The 12,385-nt window shown below is 41.6% G+C and overlaps 2 protein-coding genes across 3 annotated transcripts; one reads left to right on the forward strand and one right to left on the reverse strand.

The window, feature by feature from the left end:
• Positions 1-90: 90 nt before the first annotated feature.
• Positions 91-8,338, reverse strand: mb (myoglobin). 2 transcript variants are annotated; one of them, XM_052084170.1, is made up of 5 exons: positions 7,825-8,338; positions 3,515-3,577; positions 1,100-1,208; positions 795-1,014; positions 91-475 (listed from the first exon to the last, which is right to left on the reverse strand). In XM_052084170.1, the coding sequence occupies exons 3-5, from the start codon at positions 1,180-1,182 to the stop codon at positions 335-337; spliced, it is 444 nt and encodes a 147-aa protein (XP_051940130.1). In that variant the 5' UTR covers positions 1,183-1,208; positions 3,515-3,577; positions 7,825-8,338; the 3' UTR covers positions 91-334. The 2 variants fall into 2 exon arrangements, with proteins under 2 accessions (XP_051940130.1, XP_051940131.1); XM_052084171.1 differs by lacking the exons at positions 3,515-3,577; positions 7,825-8,338 and adding an exon at positions 1,514-2,115 and having other exon boundaries at positions 1,100-1,206.
• serhl (serine hydrolase like) lies at positions 2,820-9,393 on the forward strand. The gene is made up of 12 exons (XM_052084164.1): positions 2,820-3,059; positions 4,753-4,890; positions 5,419-5,532; positions 5,784-5,825; positions 5,905-5,924; positions 6,023-6,097; positions 6,703-6,809; positions 6,890-6,969; positions 7,066-7,100; positions 7,182-7,258; positions 7,362-7,449; positions 8,338-9,393. The coding sequence occupies exons 1-12, from the start codon at positions 3,002-3,004 to the stop codon at positions 8,476-8,478; spliced, it is 975 nt and encodes a 324-aa protein (XP_051940124.1). The 5' UTR covers positions 2,820-3,001; the 3' UTR covers positions 8,479-9,393.
• The last annotated feature ends 2,992 nt before the right edge of the window (positions 9,394-12,385 follow it).

Genomic DNA, 12,385 nt, shown 5'->3' on the forward strand with positions numbered 1-12,385 from the left:
TACATGCTTGGCCAATAAAGATGACTCTGATTCTGATTCAATTTAGTTTCCTTAAATCTGCCTACCCTCAAACTGGGGTAAAGTTTGCATCCCATTTGTCAATAAAGCCAGGATTCTTTTTTTTTTTTATTACTGAACACTTACAAACATACACAACATAAAACATTTCATTCTGTGTGTCACACTTTTGTGCAATGTCTGTCCAATGCATTGCAAACTCTATTTTGGTAGTGGTTCTTCTATTTTTCTACATATAATCTTCATTAAAAAAAAATAGCACCCCTAAAGGTTGACAAAATTTCAAACAGCCATATTTCTTTCTGCAAACTGAACATCAGCCGGCAAAGCCCAGCTCTTTGTAGTCTGCATCAATGTCGGCAATGACGACGTCCATCACGTTATTCAAAGCCTGCTTCCCGGCGCTGTCCAATCCTGCCTTCTCCTCCAAGACCTTTGCGATGACTTCTGTGATCAGCTGTACAAGAGTCAGATAGCAAATAAGACCACACATTAACTACACACGATCAGGGAGGACATTGAGGCGTGTCAGAAATGTTCCAGGACTCATTTCAGAGATTTAAAGAGATTTAAAACCCAAACGGCCTCGTTTGCTTCATTCAGTACTTGAGAAGATGTGAGTGAGCCGTTAAGAGATGTGGCTGAGCAACTTTTCAATACCCTAAGCATCTGACAGTTCCTGGCCAAGAAGAACATCAACTTTTTGGAGTGATCATTGTATTTTGGACTTGAAATCCCTTTTGTGACACCACTCCTGGAACATATTTCAAGATGACCTTGTAATTGATGAGGGCTATCTTGTGTTTTGTGGCGTGGGCCTTGGACAGAGGTTTGAGGATGTTTGCGTGATTGCCTTTGGCTTTCAGCAGCTCCCCCAGTTTCTTCAGCACTGTGACACCGTGGGCAGAAACGGCCAAATTTCCGGCCAGGTCGGCTAGAGCAATTCCTGCAAACTTGGGGAACAGCTTCTGGGTCTCAGGGTGCTCAGTGAATAAGCTGTGAAGAGAAAGTACACTGGGTTGCTGGCTTTTATCAATTAACCTTTCATCCTGGACTGCATCTTATCTCAAAAGCAACTTACCGAGTTAGAACCAGACCTCCGTATGTGTTCAAGTCCGCCTCAACTGGCGCCCAAAACTTCAGAATTGTGTCAAAGTCAGCCATGACTTAAGGATATGTTTGAGGAAACTCTGTTTGGAAAAGATTAGAGAACAGTGGGGAATACAAAACTAATTGGAGAGAAATTCAAAGGGAAAAGAGGAGAAAAAAGCAGGACCATTATCCTTTTGTTCCAGTATTACATTTAATGCCCAGCAGCCATTAGGCGTTGCATGAAAGTCTCGATGAATACATTACCTCAGCTTTGACCTCAATGCAGCTGCATTGTGTGGCGCCTTAAAACACTTGCATATTTAATTTTTAATCCCAAAGATAAATTGTCATCCAATAAAATGTAACTTTCTAATGAGGAAACCGGTAACATGGCAAAACCTACCTGTGAAAATACAAATGATCCTGCTACGTTATCCAATTCTTCTTGCTACGACCTCTCATCGACCCTAAGGCTTATATATTCCCTCCCTCTGTCCCATCACCAAAATATCCCAGCCCCTACTCGGAACTCCTACCATCACGCACGTCCCTCCAAACGGCTTTAAAAAACAGTCCAACAACAAAGTGCAAGGTTGTGTTTTTATAATCTTCATTATGATCCTGATTAAATAAAGTACTAAAAACGAATCGATTAAATCATACAGTATTAGTACTCCCTTGTGACTGACAACCGAAACATTTTTTTAAAATGTGTTTATCATTGTGATTCTATTTTTGCAACGCTATGGAACTGTACATGATATGATGATGAGATTCCTCCGCACAGTGTCTGGGATCTCCCTAAGAGTTCAGGTGAAAAGCTCTAAAGCTGGATGAAGTGGCAGGGAAGTGGGAAGTCTGGGCTTCCCTGTTTCAACTCCTGCCCCCATGACCTAGCCTCGGAACAATGGAAGATGTTCGATGAATGGACCTGTCAAAATCTATTTTTGTTTCACGGTTATGTTCAATACATATATTACTGTAATTGAATAATTATTTGAGGACTTATCCCATATTGTCACGCTAACTCTTTTTTGGGGGCCAAAATTTGAGTTTTCCAGGAAATGACTCTTAGTCTAATGCAGAAGTTTCAAAAATCATTGGTTAGCAAGTTCGCCTCATGGTGCAGCGGTGCAGCGGTGCAGGGTTCAATTATGGCTCCGGCCTTCCTCTGTGGAGTTTGCGGGTACTTCGGTTTCCTCTTACTTTACAAACATGCTAGTAGGTTAATTGATCACTCTAAATAAGTGAGATTGTGAGTGCGAATGAGTGTCTATGTGTGTCCTGTGATTGGCTGACAACCAGTTCAGGTGTACCCCCCTCTTGCCTGAACGCAGCTGGGATAGGCTCCAACACTTCAAATTCTTGCGAATTCGCACAGAATTGGTGAATAGATGCCATGTTTTGAAATAATATTTTTAAAATAATACAAATTCGATTTGAGTAAGCAGCTGACAAAGGTAATACGCAAATTTAAAAATAAAGTTCTGATGTCTACTTCCCCTTGAATAATACATTGTTTAAAAAAATAAAAATAATAAAACAGTTGTCTAGTTTATAGTTCATTATGGTGAAATTTGAAGAGCGAACCCATTTTTAAGATGATAGCGAAAAAGGTTTGAGAACTGTGCTTAATTGGTGAAAGGTTATCCCCTCCTTCTCTAAACAGTGATTGGTCACGCTGTAGCTGTAACGTACTTGTTTGTCCAATCATTTCTTGTGTTTTAATCACGTGGCTTAGCAAACACGGAACCCTGTCACTCGTCGGCCAAAGCAAACTTAATTTCCAAAGTTAAAATTTCTCTTCTGTTTCCTTTTTTATACGGTCTAAAGCAATTTACACGTTTAAATAGCTTTGCGTGCTATTGCGTAGTACTCCACGTGTTCTTCGATGATACGAGTTTTTCGGAACGTCAGACACCTGTCTACTGCTCCAATGAAACAAACTGGTAACGTGTTATATTTTTTTCTTTGAATGACTCTTTCATTCGTGTTACATTTTGTGCTGTACCCAGTTCCATTATAAACAGTCTAATCACATAACAAACTAACTAAAAACAAGTACCGGTAACAGGATTATTAGTGTAGCCGGGTCTTTGAAAAGACTGGACTGGACACAAAATAATTTTTAGGTGGGCTTTATTCCCGACTGAACAATGAAAAATTGTTCCGCATTAAGCGGAAAGACTGAGATGTTAACTGAATTTTAAAAGAGGTCGAAAAGGGAAGAGATCAAAGAAAATTATTTAACAGATTACAGACAATTACACCATAATAGACAACAGCAGTGGCTTGCTTAATAGGAAAACAGAAATAAAAATACATTATTTCCAAGCAACAATACTTCTTAGTGCAGAACAAATAATCATTACAACCCAATGTTTTGAGATGCAGCCACACTTACTCGATATGTTCCGGTGTGTTGGGTGTGTACCAAGCATGTGGTCAAACACAAATGATCTCCCCTCTAAAGAACAGATAACACAGTTCATATAATTTACAGCAAAAAAAAATATTTACATCTTATAACATTGCGAACACTTACGCTGTACAGCTGTTCACACGACTCACTAGTGGTAGATTTCAAACTCCAAACCAAACCACTCCAGATATTGTGCTCTGAATAATAATCTCGCGCCACCGTACCTCTCTGAGCTCATCTGCCCCTACACACCTGCCCGGCGCCTCAGGTCTGTGAACCAGTCTTTGTTAGAAGTACCAAGAACTAAACTGAGGCTCAGAGGGGATCGAGCCTTTTCTGTTGCTGGTCCCTCTCTCTGGAATGACCTCCCACTGAACATTCGGCAAGCCTCCTCGCTGTCCATCTTTAAAGCCCTCCTCAAAACTCACTTATATTCTTTGGCGTTCGACTCGGCATGACTTAGATTTGTTCTTGATTTTACTGCTTGGTGCTTTCTACCGCCTTTACTACCGATTCGTCTTTCTGTTTATTGTGTATGTTAAATCGCTCCATGTACGGCACTTTGTATGCAGCGATGGCTGTTTGAAAGTGCTCTATAAATACTGCTGACTTGACTTGACTTGAATATCGCCAGGGTTACGAGGACGATCATGGGTGTATCAAGTTGGGACAAGCATTGGGCACAGTTCAGCGACGACCCTCCTTTACGTGCATGTCACCCGTTCTGGTCTGATTCTCACACGCTGCATATGTTCCCGCGTGTTTTGATCTAGTGTGGCTCTTAAAGTGACAGTCAAGTCAAGTCAACAGTATTTATAGAGCACTTTCAAACAGCCATCGCTGCATACAAAGTGCTGTACATGGTCGATTTAACATACACTATAAACAGTAAGACGAATCGGTAATAAAGGCGCTACATTTGTTAAACAAGGAGGAAGCCTTCACTACAAGCATCTAAATAAGGTTCACCTGGTTACATTAGGAATATTACTGATACCGATACGAAACCGTAGACAAAGGCTCAACTCATCCATATAATATAATTAGGTTGATATAATATAATGAAAATATAATTTAACATACTGATAAGTATTGTATATGTAATGTAACCTTCAAATCTCACTGTACTTCATAGCTAGATATGCATAATGCTTATGTAGGATATATCAGGTCGTGAGTGTGGTCATTCTCAAAATCATCCCCCAATCACTTCCCCCTAGAACTGTCTGTACCTGTCCCCTGGGGAGAGATCAAAGGGAAAATTTGGGGTCCTGATCATGGCCGTCCTGTGCTGTGTTTACATGGCTGGGCTGACAACTGTGGTAGCTTCAACACTCTTATTCCCCTTCTTCCTAAAGGTAAGTAAAATATTTTATCCACATACATTTAAAAGTTTAATGTTGTTTGCACAATAAATAATCCAAATATAAACGAGGTGGGTGGGCATTCAGTCTCTGTCAACACCTCTCCCTCGTTGGCCATTGAAATATAATGGGTAAAAGTCGATCTGCAACCGCACGTTGGCATTTGGCATCAACAAAGTTTCACATCCCACTCAGAGTACGCGAAATAATGATGGTGGGCTCAAAGGCGAGAGTGGCTATTTCTCTTACTTTATAGGGCGCATCTGAAATGAGAAGTCAGGAGTACAGAGAAATAACTGCTTTTGAAGGGGGTGGAGAATATTCAATTGCGTGTTATTCTCAAGAAATTATGGTAACATAAAAATACCACAATATAATTGTTCTGTTTTGTACAGCTGAATTTAGTAATGGTGAAGATCCTTTAAGTCACCAGTGTCTTTGGAGAAATATCAAACCATAAGATACTGTGCCATGTCACGAGCTGGCCATTTGTCATTCATCCCTCTAATTTTTTCTTGTCAGAGTGCCGATATGTGGCGGTGGACCTGGCAGGTCACGGTCTTTCCTCGCATCGTCCCCCTGGCGTCTTTTACACCTTTCCTTCATATGTGTCTGATATTCACAGAGTTGTTGACAGTAAGTTCGTTTTATTTTCACATAGGCTTCGATAACATGTTGATGTGTTAAACCAATTTGTATACACTTGCTATCATTTGATAAAGGCGGATTAGTAAAAGGAAAAAAAAAAGCCCCTTCCTTATTTCAATCACATTGTCCAACCGTGCTCGCAAGCTGTGATGTTCTATGGCAAGTAAAACCAATGTGATGTGTACTATCGTGATGAGATGCGCTAGCTGCCTGATGGTCTGTGAAATTAACTCCCACAGCTCTCTGCTGGCGTAAGTTCTCCATCCTAGGCCACAGTATGGGTGAGCATAGCCAAGCGTTAGTCACACCATTTGAATGTTCCTCCTTGGTAAATGTCCACATCTCCATCTTTTTTTCCAGGAGGTAATATTGCTGGAATGGTAAGTTGTGCGTGTGTTGTTTCACCTCACATTCTTTTTAGCCGCCATTTGACAATCGTAATCAGCGCTGACTTCGATCCACCTTGTGTTTGATGCAGTTCAGTGCTCTTTTCCCTGAGATGGTGGAAGCTTGTGTATTGCTGGACTCTTATGGATTCTTACCCACTGATCCGGTAAACTTAATAGAATCATTTGTCTTTCTCAACAACCCTTCTGTTTTGAAATTACAGTTCCTTGTAGCTTCTCTAGGAGTCACAAGTCATGAATATCTTCTAACTTTCAGATTATTCCGAGTATATTTTACTATTTTCATGGAAGATCACTTGTCATTTCAAATGTTATTTTAAAATGTATATTTTTGTTCAGCACATCCCGAGGTGTACTTCCTGTTTAGTAAATCAGACCCCCCCCCCCTTTAAATTACTTATATAATCCCCCGAAAAGCTGTACTCACATGAAAACAGAAAAACAGTTGGTTCAGAATACAATCTGAGGTATTACTGTGCTAGAAATGTGGACCAGCCTTTCTGTTGGCAAACCGATGTTACGACAAAGTGTGTAAAGTTCAGAAATACTTCAGGACGGCTGATAGGAGATCAAGGAATCGGAGCATGGAATAGTGATTGATTGACAAATGATAATTGATAAACTCATTTTTAATTGTGGCTACTGCGTTTTGGAGGACATTTTGAGGTGCCACGACATACATTTTAAATGTCAAAATTCACCCGAATCCCCCACAGAACACTCACACCTCACAATAAGGTCTTGTTTACAGAAAGACGTGCCTGAAATAATGCGGCGGGGGATGAATGGCATTCTTGAGTTTGAAAAGAAGCCCGAGAAGAGTGAGCGAGTTTACACTTATGAGAAAGCAGTTGAGAGGTACGCCACAGTCTTGGTTTTGTCTTTCAAAACGATTCTGTTTAGCATCTGCGGATTGATTTTCTTTCTTCTTGTCTCAGGCTGTTGGCAGCAAACCCAAGTCTGTCCGAGGCGTCTGCGTGCAACCTTTTAGAACGCGGTCTTGTACAAGTTGAGGGAGGTTTGTTTTCACGTCTTCTCTGCTCTAATTCTCCTCACTTGGAATAATCCCAATTGTTTTCCCCCTTTGTAATTTCACTGTGATCTTGTCATGTAGGAGTTGTCTTCTCACGTGACCTCCGTATCAATTTGGTAGGCTCCTGTTGTGCATTTTAATCTCAAGATGTCATATGCATCAACAATGTTTTTTTGTGTTTTTTTTTTTCCATGAAGAAAAACATAGCTCGTATCACCTTGGAGCAGAGTTTGGAATTGCTCTCGAGGATACGAGCCTCCGTTCTGGTGGTTCTGTGAGTAATGAATTTAGCAGGCACATACAATAATGGATAAAAATCTTTTGCTACAATTCAACATTGGAATTCTACACCTCATCTTTTTTTTTTCCCTCCCCAGTGCGGATGAAGGCTTTGAGAAAATATTTTCAGAACCAGACCAAAAGAAATTTACATCAGAGCTTCTGCTGGGCTATAGACACAAAAATGTAAGTGTGTTCATGCAGCGTCTGTGTGCCTGTAGCTTCCGTTATATTTATAGTTAGGAAAGGTGCAGACAAAGTGAAGCACAGACCAACAAACGGACCAGATATCCGACTGCTGCAGTCAACAGACCGACCACTTGTCTATAGCAGGGGTCCACAACCTTTTTTGCCTCACTGACCGGTTTCATGTCAGACAATATTTCAAGGACCGTCCTTTCAGCCTGGATAAATACAACAAAATAATATGATAAGACCTGCATGAAAATTGTGGTATTCTCTAAACATAATAATAATAATCTCTGGTCGTTATGGTAACGTTTAACTTGCCTTCAAAATAAGATGCAACGCGAATACAAAGTTAAAAAAAATACGACTTACCATCGCCACATATTAAACAGAGTGAGAACACAGAAAGAACTTGTGACAGTCAAACAGACAGGCAGAGCCAATACATTGTGGGAAAGATGCTCAGACTGACCGACACACCAACTGACCATTCTGCCGTAAGTCAGAAAGGGCTCACTGGCAGACAAACGGACCAACTGACTGATCCACAGTCAGACAGGAATACAATGCGAAAATGACAGAACACTGGAAAAGTCAGCATTGATGCAAAAACAGTTGGAAGCCCGATAGAGACATGAAAACAGGCCCGCAGGCATACAAAGAGACGGCAGCCGGGGAGATGCTAAAGCAGCAGTCTGGATATTTCGTCAAGTGACCTACATAATGGAATGTGGTCAAGTTCTGGTAATGAGGAGGCTGAGGCGATGCAGCACAGCCAAATATGCTTGGGAGTGGGGGTGTGGTGGGGGGTTGTCTCATCATCATCGGGGAAAAGGGGTAAACCTTGATGTGTCCTTCACGTTTCGCTTGTTTCCTTTCACTCAGCATTCAGTGGTGAAGGTACCTGGCGGCCATCATGTTCATCTGAATAACCCCGAGGTGGTTGCTCCATTAGTGTGTGAATTCCTCCAGAGCAAAGTCTTATCAACGACGGTCAATGCGGACAAAGTCACTCCTAAGCTGTAAGGAAGTACACAGAGCATGCATTGATGACACTGATCATTTCTACTTTACTAATCTCCAAGTTGCCATGTTACTTGAGGTAAACAATTTTTCATATTTGTAATAAATACGTGTTGTTGCCTCATGTGGAACTTTTTTTTTCTTGGTTTCCGACTCGTTACTAGGCCATCTAAAACTTCAGCGATAAATTCCGTAGACATTCCTGACACTGCGAAAAACACATTCTCACATTCCAGGCCCTTCGGCTACAATCAATATGGGAAGGCAGCCTCTTCATGTCTTTGGTCATGTTTTCTTTCTGTCTGCTTGATTATTTTTATTTTATTTATTTTTTTGTCTGGCCACTGACTCGTGCAGAATCAGACAGCGGTTGCCATATCACCTGCTACCCCACTGCCTTTGAGCAACCCTTTTAAATCACTGACTTTGAAGTCTCCTGCCATTAATATTTCAGAGGTTGCATGAATAAATCAAAAGGCAAAGAGCTGTGGAAAGCAGCAGCACCACAGCGGCTCAGGGGCTGCACATTAGCAAGGTGGTCCAGCTGCTTTGGTCTGTGGAGGATTTCTCATTTGCATCGCAAGCATTTTGCATCCTTGAATTCTACTTCTTTTGTCTCACAAGGCTTTCAAAAGCTGCGGCCAAATGTCCCAATGCGTTTGAGGAGTTTTGTTTTTGCTTTACTATTTAAATGGACAAACCTTGGATCAAAATGCCTGGAAAAAATATGTGCATGTAAGGCCAGCTCTTGGATTTTGTAATGTTTGCTTAATCTAAAGGATGTATTTAAATTAAATAAAAATAGCAGTATCGCAAACCTTGAACCCACAATGAAGTTTACTGGACATACCATCTCTCCCTGTCCTTTTTCTCCAGTTGGGCAGCGACCACTTCAAGATAAAACTGCATTTAAATCTCTGGGGTTGTGTCTTCTTTCTACATTCCAAAAACATGCATGTGAGAAATTGTCTTCATTTAAGACAATAAGTTGTCCACAGGTGTGAATGATTGTTTGTTTGATAAGATGCGCCCTGCCTCTGTGGGATTGGCTCCAATTGACCCCCAATCCAAATTATGAATATGGAAACGGTGAATGGAATGAATGAGTTCGGGTTGCAAATTACTGTGACCCGCAAATTCTGCCTAGCAACAATTAGTCCTGCACAGATCAATGACTACAAATGGAAATACTATATAAGAGCCATTAATTGTTGTTGCTGCACTAAAATGTAATATCGCTTTGAAACGTTTGAAGTAGTCTGGTACATTGCTAGGAAATGTAATGAACAAAAGCATCAGTAAGTAAGAAGTGAAGTCTTTGTTGTCTACAGTAGCGGTGATTCTGTGGCATCATCATTTTTAAAGGTTACTTGCCATTTTCTGTAACTGTGTTTCCAAGATAATTTCCCATAACAGGTCTCGTTGGACGAAAGCGAGGATCACAACCTTGGTGAGTCAAACACTGCACACACACACATACACACGCGCACACACACTCCACTAACGACCAAGTCCACCCAATTTTTGCTGACAATGCTTCCGCCCCCCAACGGGTGTTAAGGAAACACTTTTTTCTCATCGCATCCAATCAGTCAGTAATAAGCCACTGGGATGTCATTAGAGCTGCAATTCATTTGAAAGCAAAGTATGATGTAACGCTCCTCTCGAAAATGTTGTTCCTCTCATTAATCACTCGAGACTGCATCAACATTGTGTGTGGGTCTGGCAATTTTTTATTTTTTTTCAGGTGAAAAAGAACCGTTTTAAATGTCAGGATCGCGCTGTTTGGAATGTTCAACCAGTCTTTGAACTTTTCCTTTTCTCGTGCTCCATTCTGTTTGATTTATTTGACACCAAGTGCTCCAGGTAAGGTCGTACAATTTCCTGCCCTGAGAGCTCAGCCAACAAGAAATTTGTAGTTGTGTGAAAGAGTGCACACTTAAAGGGGAAGTCAACTCAAAAATATTCTTTATAATTATATGTTCTGAGGTCCCAGGAGTTTAAACACAGTATTCTCGTTAATATTGCTTTTATGGAATATGAATTAAGAGGGAAAATCCAACAGTTTTTATCCATCTAAACCAGGATTCCGCCATTTTGCCACAAAGAAAACAGCACAATGGGTATCTAATCTTGTCTTTGGTCTGCCCGTGTGATATTTGCATGGACAAAACTTTATTTTCAAGATTGGTTTTTATTCATGTATTTATTTTGTGTAGTTAAGTGTGCTGGATTCTGTGTAGAAACATTCTTAACCTGGGTTGGATTGAAACCTAGGGGTTCGGTGAATCGGTCTCAGGGGTTCGACTGAGTCTCTGACATGGAGGATTAAGACACACCTGGCTCAACATGTCAAATAATTATAACACACCCCTATCACTGGCTGTCCAATCAGTGCTGTGGGAAATGTAGTTTACTCATTAGTTAATAATTATTAGTTCATTATTAGCTGCTTATTGTATGCAGCGATGGCTGTTTAAAAGTGCTCTATAAATATAGTTGATTTGAGTCGTCAACGTGTGACTGTCGTGACGGTAAGTCGTAAATTTAAAAAAAGTGTACTTATCTCTTGAAATGTTATTTACTTGTTTCTGTTTTTAGTAAATGCGTTTTTTAAATATCTTAAATTTGTATTTTAACAAATATATATATATATACAGCGGCTGATAGCTCAGTAGGTTAGGCATACGGGAGACGGTGGTTCGAATCCCGCGCTAATGCCTACCTCATAATGATGAGAGACAATAAAATGAATGACATGCCGGCTCAGACGTCGCCCGGCCAAACAAGGTCTGCGTCAGGTGCTGGGGAACCAGAGCACCTTGATAAAAAATGGGCTACTGGAACAAAGCGGAGATGGACGAGATGCGATAACATGGCTCTGTTGGAATGCTACTACTCAAGCAACCCTAGTCAAAGGGGTTACATGCAGAGAATGTGGGCTGAATGGTTACTTCGAAACCCACGGTCACGGTTGACCACGAAACAACTAGTAACTCAGTGTTCCAACATCCACAAACGGCAACTGCTGTCACAACTTGAGATTGATGAGGTACAATGCAGGTTCCATGGTGAAGGGCCCCAGGCTGCCAGATCAGAGGAGGAGGTCATAGCAGAGATTGGGAAGCCAGCCCCAATGAATGAAATGCTGAGCGAGGCAGCAACTGACCTGAAAGCTAAGATCATGGCGTGAATGAAAGCTGGGCAACCTAGCAACCGATTACAACGGCTATGTGAAGTACCACCTGAAAGTCTCATGGAAAGTGTTAATGCAGCACTGAGGGCGATCCCTACCGTCACGATCACGGAAACCAATGAGCATATCAGCATCAGTGATCCTTGAGATTCTTGGCTATAAGAGCAACCATGGAAGCCATGAGATACGTTACCCACCATGGAAAAGACGGTTGGAGGCTAAGATCCAGGCGGGCCGGAAAGATGGTCAATTGACGGAGGCCCAGAGAGGTGTGATGAAAAGACCGATACCCGAGAGGTACATCCAGATGACCATACCTGAAGCACTCGAAACTGCCAAACAAAGGCTCCAAGCCTTGTCCAGTCGCCTAAAGCGGTACACGAAAGAGAATGAGGCCAGACGAATAAACAGGCTGCTCGCAACACAACCTGCGAAAGTGTACGCTCAGTGGCAGGGTCCTAACAACAGAGCTGACCCACCAAGACTGGAAACTGAAAGGTACTGGAAAGGCATATGGGAGAAGGAGGTTGCACATAACAGCAGTGCACAATGGCTGGTGACCCTGAGAGAGGAGCACAGCAACCTCCCTGAACAGAACCCAGTTACCATAACAGTGGCAGACATACAGAAAAGAGTCTCAGATATGAAGAACTGGACAGCACCAGGCCCGGACATGGTCCACCCCTACTGGCTAAAGAAACTCACAGCACTCCA

The sequence above is a fragment of the Hippocampus zosterae genome, chromosome 13 (assembly GCF_025434085.1).
Source record: "Hippocampus zosterae strain Florida chromosome 13, ASM2543408v3, whole genome shotgun sequence".
In the NCBI taxonomy this organism is placed as follows: Eukaryota; Metazoa; Chordata; class Actinopteri; order Syngnathiformes; family Syngnathidae; genus Hippocampus; species Hippocampus zosterae.